At 36.1% G+C, this 9,407-nt stretch overlaps 1 protein-coding gene across 1 annotated transcript; it reads left to right on the top strand.

Annotated features, from left to right (window-relative positions):
- Positions 1–7,419: 7,419 nt before the first annotated feature.
- Positions 7,420–8,875, top strand: LOC132304693 (uncharacterized). Its single transcript, XM_059802425.1, has 4 exons — positions 7,420–7,558; positions 7,692–8,243; positions 8,356–8,448; positions 8,661–8,875. The coding sequence occupies exons 1-4, from the start codon at positions 7,420–7,422 to the stop codon at positions 8,873–8,875; spliced, it is 999 nt and encodes a 332-aa protein (XP_059658408.1).
- Positions 8,876–9,407: the final 532 nt, after the last annotated feature.

Genomic DNA, 9,407 nt, shown 5'->3' with positions numbered 1-9,407 from the left:
GCTCTGGTACATCTTATCACCCAAATGTACTTCACCTTGGATTCAATGGACTCTGAAAACCCCACAACCTTGTTCTTGGAGCTGGAGGAAAATTTTACAACTCAGACATGCCATCAAACCCTTTGTCAAAATGGAAATTGGTAATGTCCTCAAATACCAATTTCTGGATTGACAACTGGTGCTCTCTTGGCCCTCTAGAGAAAATGGTCCAATCTTGCAACCAAACCGGGGAGTCGAATCACACTACCCATGCACTTATTCAAAGCACTAATGTTGACCTTAACACAAGGGTAAGTTCTTTTATCATTGGCCCTTAATAGACATTTCCACCTGCCATCACTGCCATTATCCCACAGCTTCTCCACCCCAATGTTCTCCCATTACCCCGAATTTCAATTTCCTTTTTTCCCTATTACTGATCCTTAACCTGCAAACATGTGACATTATAATTGTATATATAGTTAGTTGCTTGAAGAAGAGTAAAAACCAAATTATTTTTTTCTACCATTAAGACTTTTCATAAACTGACTTTGCAATATATAAATATCTATATATATATATATATATATATATATATATATATATATCTATAATACCCGGTAGCTCATATTATATCAAACTTTTATACTTGTACCCTTCTAATTGGCATTAGTTAATTTTTTGTGCACAAATTCTTTGTACCCCACAGAAATGCGTAGTGTAATTGACATCTTAACAATCAAAGTTGATTTGCTATTTGTTTAAAGCAGTCAAATTATGAAAATACAGATGGTTTGATTTCTTCTTCAATCATTTTTTCCAGTTTTACAATAAGAGGGCATATCTCTTCGTGTTTTCATGTGAAATTTTAATTCAAAGTCCATTTTCTTCTTTTGAATTGGGACTACAATCTGGGTAAACTAAACCACTATAGAGATAACGTCTTTTTTTGTGTGTGTGTGTGTGTGTGCAGAAAAGTATAAAAGATCTTCAAGCGAGTTGTTAAAGTTGAAGTTGAAGATGAAGATTGATAGAGAAAAATAAACCTAACCTACCTTGACCTAACGATAGAGGCAACTAAGTGTTGAGCAGCCGCCAGACCTTTTCGACTTTCGAACAATGATATTTCATCTTCAAGGATAAGATTTCTATTGGATAAAAACAATGATATTTCGTTATCAAGGATAAGATTTCCATTGGATAAGAATGATCATATTTCCTTATCAAGGATAAGGGAAGTAACCATAAATATGAAGACGACTCGGGAATAAGGTACACACAAAAAAAAACTCCTACTGGAACAATTAGGATAGAAATTCTTTATCTAGAAACCTCTACTAACTTGATCGTCGTAGGGTCAATGGCCGGCACCACATTGGTGTTTGACTTAACCGTCTTTGTTTTGCAGGAAACGGTGTCGTACTAGGTCGCGGCGAACTTCAACCCCAACAAAGATGAAGATAGAAAAAAGAAGGTTTGAAGATAGGGTTGTGGTTGTGCTTTCTGAATTTCCTTGGCCAATGTGAAAACTTCTAGTACATTTTGATGGGTTCTTTTGAGGAAACTTGTGGTTGTGTTCACTACTTTTGTGAAAAATTCTATTCATTGTGTATACTTCTTTTGCAAAAACTTGGTATTCACTACTGCTTTATTTATTAATAGACAATTTGGATGGTATTTTCATATTGGCAAGTTAACTTGTGGTTTCTTAAATCTATCAGTATACATTTGGATGGTAATTATTTCAAATAGGTGAAAATAAAATTATATTATTGTATTACACGTAGGACATGTTATTTTGTCACAATAAAGTAGGTTACAATGACAACATATTTGTTGCAACATGGTAAGTATATTGTGACAAAAGATATTTTGTCACAATAAAACAACTTATATTGTGACAAAATATTTGTCACAACATGGTATTTATATTACAACAAATGATTTTGTCACAATAAAAATAACTTATAGCGACAATAATTTTGTTGCAACATGGCACATATATATTGTGATTTTGTCACAAATAAAAATAGCTTATAGCGACAATAATTTTGTCGCAATATGGCACATATATCGTGACAAAATATTTTGTCACAATAAAAATAACTTACAGTGACAATAATTTTGTCACAACATGGCACATATATTGTGACGAAATATTTTGTCACAATAAAAATAACTTATAGCGACAATAATTTTGTCACAACAAGATATATATATTGCGACACATTTTTTTTTGTCACAATAAAGCAGCTTATAATGACACTATTTTTATCGCAATATGGGACATATATTGTGACAAAATATTTTGTCACAATAAAATATCTTATAGCGACCAAAATTCTTTTTGTCACAAAATAGTGATGAATAGTGACAAATTTCATAAGTCTTGAGGGTATAAGACGACAATTTTTGAATATTTTATGACAAATATTTTGTCGCAATTTTTACTCATTTTGTGACGATAAATAATTTGTCGCGATATATCTTACCTCTAGCGACAAATCAAAATTTGTCATGAAAAACATATTGTGACCGGTTTCTAGCGACAATCTGGGGACAAAATTTTTTTGTCGCGATAATCTTATCGCGACAAAATATGTACTTTTAGTGACAAACTCTTTTGTCGCCAAAGACCAAATTTGTTGTAGTGCCCTGAACTACAAAAGTTGCAACTAACTCCCTGAAGTATTCAATTTTGTTACAGATGACTCCATTCGGCAGGAATCCGGCAGCTTTGACCGTTACGTGATGTAGATTTGTAAAATAAAAGACCAGAATACCCTTATTCACATAAAAGGACAAAAATGCCCTTACTTGTTACCGTTATAACAAAACGGTCATATATTAGCCTATATCAGCGTATACCATTATAACCAAACACAACCTTCCAATAAAAATTGAGAAATTTGGCTGCCCTAAATTGACTGAACCTTTCCTCCCAAAATTAGTCAAGCTTCATCTGTGGCCTTCGTCTTCGGAAACATTGATTAAGTTCTTGGTAAGTGTTTGTATTCATCTCTTTATTTCTGTGAATGTTCATCTGTGGCCTTCGTCTTTGAAATTGAGAAATTTGTTTACCTTAGATTGACTGAACCTCTTTTCCCAAAATCAGTCAAGCTTCATCTTGGTAAGGGTTTGTATTCATCTCTTTATTTTTGTGAATGTCCATCTGTGGCCTTCGTCTTCGAAAAAATCCAGAAATTGCTTGGGCTATGAATGTTCAGTATATATATATATATGTGTGTATGTGTGTGTGTGTGTATGTTTGTGATTGTCTATATATATATATATATATATATATATATATATATATATATATGTTTTGAGGGACGGTATTTTTATGTGATATTATTTACAGAGAATGAGTTATGTATCATCGACTTGCACTTCCCACCGAAGGGCTCCCTTTCAGAACATAAAATGTTTTTGTGACCAAAGGGCAGGTGTATTCATTTATGAGTTAAGAGACAATCCTGGAAAGCTTTATTTCAAGTGCAAGGATGAAGTCTGTACTTTTTTTGTATGGTGGAATAATCTAATAACTACTACAACAGATGAAGTTAAAGCACATCCAGTTCCTCGTCTAGCACCTATGACTGACATCAATTCAATTGCCAAGTTAATGTTTGTTGCAAGCTTGTATTTCTTTGGGTTATCAGTTGTAATTCTAATTGTTTCCCTTTTGTTAAAGTGAATTTTCTGTTTTTGGAGTTCAGCAAAAAAAAAAAAAAAAAAAAAAATCCCACTCATTGGAGTTCAGCTTGTGTGTTGAGCTTGTGTGTTGTGGAAGTTAAGGTTATGTATTAAGTGGGTGAAACGTGACCTATTTCTCTCTCTTCTGGGGCGACTACAAGGGAACTAGGGTTTCCACGTAACTGGTTTCCTTGTGCGGGATGATCACCATGGAGGAGGGCCAACCCTCCTCCCCAAATCCATCGGTGATATCTAATGATCGGTAAAATCCCCCCCTTCTTCGCCACCACGAAAGTCATGGCATAGTTGTTTTGAGGAGACTTCATCCCCTCAGTTTGTTAACTTAACGTTTTATAGCAGTAGTAAGAATAAGAAGGTCTCTATCATTGTTGAGGATGTTACAGATGAGATTGATTATTGGAAGAATTCTATTGTTGGATATGTGATGGGTAGCAGACCTTACTACCATCACTTTAAGGCGTATGTTGAAAAACGCTGGAACAAACAAGTTACGGTTCTTTATCTTAAGGAAGGTTTCTTCATGGTGCGTTTTGATAATAAAGATGATTTAAAGGCGGTAATAGCTAGGATTCATACATTCGAAGGACGGCCTATCATCCTTCGATGATGGAAGAGGGATGTCAAACTTGTGAAGGAAAATTTTGAAACCTTACCTATCTGGATTCGTATCTATGAACTTCCAATGCACTGTCGCAATGTAGTTTCAATCTCAAAGGTTTGTTCTGCCTTCTCCTACCTAATTTACATGGATGATCCTATTCTTCATAGGGACAGGGGGAGTATGTTCGTGTTATGGTTGAAGTTAATGTTAGAGAAGTATTACCTGAATCAATGGTGGTTGATTTTCATGGATGTGATTGTGAGGTAAAGATTGAATACGAGTGAAAACCACAACTATGTTTTATTTGCCATAGGGTTGACCATCGTGCAGATCGATGTCCTAAGAAGGTTCTGTAGTCTAAGGTTTCTAAGCCAACCACTAGATGGGTGGTGAAGCATAAGGGAAAGGAGGTGGATGTAGAGACAATGCAAGATATACCGATTACAAGCCTTACCATGGCCTCTCCTCAAACTGAACAAATTACAGTTGGTAATACGTTTGCTGCTTTGGAGAATATAGATGAAGAAGATGGAGAGATTTTGGGGGATATGATTGGTGTACAAGAGGCTGTGGGTCTTGGAAATATGGTTTCAGAAGATATTCCTAACCCAACTGAGGTTGTGTCAGATGTAACTGGTGCTGTACTTGAACCTATTGTAATAGAGGAGACTCTATTAAAGCCTGCAGTTGAGGTTATTGGTGAGAAGCAGTCTATAGCAGATGTATTTATTATTTCATCTCCCCTCACTGTGGGAGTGGATAACATAGGTACTGATAGGGAGAAGGTCACTGATCTTTCTTCACCTTCTGCTACAACGTTTGGTGTTACCATTAAGTTACATATGCCTGTAGGTACAAAGAAAGACATACTTCAGAAAGGGGTTCCTAAAGTAGGGGGATCTGTCTTTGAATCTTCTTCACCTACTGCTATAAAGTCTGGTGCTATTACTTCTTTAAGTACTAAGAAATAAGTGTTTAAGAAAGGGGTTCCTAAAGTAGGGGGATCTGAGAGGATTACTAGGAGTAAGGGAGGTCTACCTCCTTCTTATAATCCTCAATGATTTGCTCTTGGAATGTCAGGGGCTTAAATAAGCCCAGAAGACAGAGAGAAGTCAAACATTGGCTCACAGATAGGGCTTCTCAATTAGTGTGTTTAGTAGAGACTAAGGTTAGACAGGAGAAATTTACTAAGATTACAAGGAGGATTAGGAAGAATTGGAATTGGATCAATAATTATTTTGCTCATGTCTATGGTAGGATTTGGTTTGGGTGGAATCCACAGGTTTTTTCAATATCAGAGGTTGCAGTTTTTGCTCAGATTATGCTTCTTAGAGTATAAGTGGTTAATACAGGGGAGATATTCTTTTGCTCGCCAGTTTATGCTGCAAATGCTAATAAAGACAGAATGGAGTTGTGGGGATAATTGGTTCAGCTATCAAATACAATCTCAGACCCTTGGATTGTGTTGGGAGATTGGACTGCAATTAGGTTTGCTGGAGATAAGAAGGGGGGTAAGAGAGTTCCTCAGAAACTTTTGGATGAATTTAATCAATGCCTATGTTCTGCTGGTTTGAATGAACTTTTGGCTTCCAATGGTGATTGGTCCTGGTGTAACAGACAGCAAACTTCTAGAAGGATCTATGGGAAGTTAGATAGGGTTTTTGTCAATGATCATTGGATGGATAAATTGCCAGCTACTAAGGTTCTTTACACTTCGGCTAGTTGCTCTGATCATTACAGAATTGCAGTCCATTTTAGTAAGAAATTTGCTTCAGGACCAAAGCCTTTTAAAATATTGAAAGTTTGGTGTCTTCAAGAGGCTTTTGGTTCTGTTATTCAACAGGCTTGGGATGTGGAGGTTTTTGGTAGTCCCCTACATTGCTTTCTAAAGAAATTAAGGCTCGTTAAAACAGCTACTAAGGAATGGAATAAAAACTGTTTTGGGGATTTAGGGGAGCAGGTGTACCAAGCCAGAAAATGATTGGACGTTGTTCAATTGGAATTGCTAGTAGCTCTTACTGATGCAGTTTTTGATTCTGAACAAACAGCTAGGGAGGAATTAAATGTTGCTCTTTCAAATCAAGAAGTTTTAGTGGCTCAAAAATCTAGAGTTCAGTAGTTGACAGACACTGATAGGTGTACAGCTTACTTCTATCAAAAGCTGAAGCAACATAGGAATATTAATGCTCTTACCTACTTGGAAAATGAAGAGGGAGTTACAACTTCTGATTTAGTGGTGATTAAGGAGTGGTTTGTGGAGTTTTATACGAATCTTTTTGCTAAAAGGGATTCTCCAAATATGTGGGATAATACTCCGGTTAATCAAATCCAAGAGGTAGATAAAGCTATGCTTGATAGGCTACCTGATTATGAGGAAGTGAAGAATGTGGTTATGAATTTCAATCCAGATAAGGTTTTAGGTCCAGATGGATTCCCCTCTCGGTTCTACCAAACTTTTTAGAATATTATTGATACTGATTTGGTTACTACTGTACAACATTTTTTCAAAACTGCAGCTATGCCTTTGGGAGTTAGTAGTTGCTTTCTTACCCTTATTCCAAAGATTGGGAATGCAGTTAAGATTGGAGATTTTCGGCCTATTGCTTTATGCAATGTGGTTTACAAAATTATTACCAAAATCATGGCTAATAGATTGTCTATTGTTTTAGCTAATTTGGTTGGAATTGAACAGTGTGCTTTTATTAAAGGGAGAAAAATTCAAGATGCTTTAATTATGGTGCAAGAAATGGTTAAAGATTTCAATCTTCCTCGCCATTGTTCTATGGCTATGAAGGTGGATCTGAAGAAGGCGTACGACTCCATCTCTTGGGAGTTTCTGTTGTAGGTGCTTCAAAATCATGGTGTTAGTAATGAATGGTTAACATGGATATCTTCCATCCTATCTACTACCAGATATTCAGTATTGATTAATGGGTCACCGGCTGGATTTTTTCAACCTGGTAGACAGGGGTGTCCTCTCTCACCTTTTCTGTTCACTTTGGTCACAAATCAACTCTCAGTTCTTTTAAAATCTGCTGTTCAAGAAAGTAGACTAACTGTTGTTCATGCTGCTAGAAGATTTCAATCCCCACTCTGTCACATATTTTTTTGCAGATGATCTAATGGTGGCTGCTGAAGCTTCTTTATCTAATGCCTCTACCCTTGCTCATATTTTCCAACATTTTGAAACACTGTCTGGTTTACAGGTTAGCAAACAAAAGAGTAGCATTATTTTTTCTCGAGCTGTTAGGAGGAAGCAAGGTATTCTGAGTTTGCTCCACTGCAAGGAAGGGAAATTTCCTATTAAATATCTTGGGCTTCTTTTGTGTCCTAATGGATTAAAGAAGTCTTATTGTGTTGCTCTGCTGGAATGCAATTTTTTTGTTTACTGCAGGGAGAGCAGAGCATATCAGGACAGTGGTCACTCCTACATTCCATTATTGGTGTTACATCTATAACCTTCCTATATCTATTATCAATTCGATTCAAAAGATGTGCAGGGATTTTCTTTGGGGCAGTAAGGATTACAGTAGGAAAATGCATCTAATGAACTGGGATATGATTTCTAGACCAAAGGCTGAAGGGGGCTTGGGAGTGAGAAAGTTGCTTGATGTTCAAATGGCTTCAAAGTGTGTTTTGGCTTGGGATTATCTCACAAGCAAAGATAGACTTTGGGTGTCTTGGTTTCAAAAAAAATATGCAGCTCAAATATCTTACTGGAATGTTTTACCTCGATATTCTTCTTCAACTATCTGGAAAGCAGTTGTGGCGGTAAGGGACATTATGCTTCAACATACAAATTTTATCGTTGGTAGTGGTACCTCAATTTCTACATTCTTGGACCCTTGGTGTGATAAATTAACAGTTGTTCAAAGATTTGGCCAGAGAGTTGTTAGGAGTTTACATCTCAATAGAAGGTCTTCTTTGGATAGTTTGCTATTGAATGGTGCTTGGAATAATGAAATGCTTTAGGCTGCGATCTTGGAACCATTTTGAAATTTTATTCAAACTTTGACAATTAAGACAAGTTTGGATAGATTGCAATGGGATGGTGGCAGGTTCTCTTTCAAAAGGGCTTGGAATTGTTGTAGAAGTATTAATGAGGAAGTTACCTGGCATCATTTTTGTTGGGGGAAGTCCAGACAAAGGTGGTCTGTGTGTGCGGTGTTTGTGTTTCATGACAAATTACCTTCAATGGTTAACCTACAGAAGAGACGAATTTTCTTGGCCTCTAGATGCTTTCTCTGCTGTCATGAAGTGGACAATACAAATAATATCTTTGTTACTTGTATCTATACTCAACTGTTTTGGACTTGGATTGGGGAGGTTCTTAATTGGGATATGTTGCAATTTGCTGATGCAGTTGATGTTGCCGGTTTGTTGATTTGGTTTCACAATTTGAATCACCAGGCTCCAATTAGAATTAACTTATTACCTGCTATAATTTGGGGTTTATGGCAAGAGAGAAATTCTAGGCTTCATGATGGGCCACGAAATTTACCAGAAGCATTGGCTAGACAGATGCTGCTTGAGACTCTGGATCTCAATAAGTTAGGAATTCATGATCTTATTTTTTAGGACTTGTTCTCAGTTTATTGTTTTGTATTGGAAATGGGTATATTCAATAGGAGTAAGCTGTTTCTTGTTTTCTTTATTCTGTTTATCAGAGGGTATGTCCTCTTTGCTCATGTTTTGTCACTATTATCTTTGATTTAATAAAACACCAATTATGAAAAAAAAAAATGTTGTGTATTAAATGGTCTGTTTTGGGAGCTGGGTTGTGTTGTAACTTTTGTTCAGCGTCTTCAAGGTATTGTAATATTTTGATGCATAATGAAAATTATTTTCCATTTGTTCTTAATTGGTTGTTATGTTATTAATTTCCTTTGATGTATATGGCTACAAATTGCTTCCCTTTTGTTCTGTTTATGGAATGGACAAAAAAGTTGGATTGGACAAAAGTTGGTTGTTAAATGAATGCAATGTAGTGCACAAGTTCCTTTCCGAAGAATAGGAAGAATAGGAGGAACAACCTTTCTGCCATTTGTAGGAAGAATAGGAGGAACAAATAACCATAGTTCAACTAAAATTGATATTCAGATCTAGACTT

The sequence above is a fragment of the Cornus florida genome, unplaced genomic scaffold (assembly GCF_030987335.1).
Source record: "Cornus florida cultivar Cherokee Brave unplaced genomic scaffold, ASM3098733v1 CherokeeBrave_3.0.0_Hap2_Chr04, whole genome shotgun sequence".
Taxonomy (NCBI): Eukaryota; Viridiplantae; Streptophyta; class Magnoliopsida; order Cornales; family Cornaceae; genus Cornus; species Cornus florida.
The sequence above is the reverse complement of the archived record's forward strand: the minus strand, read 5'-3'. Positions and strand labels throughout refer to the sequence as shown.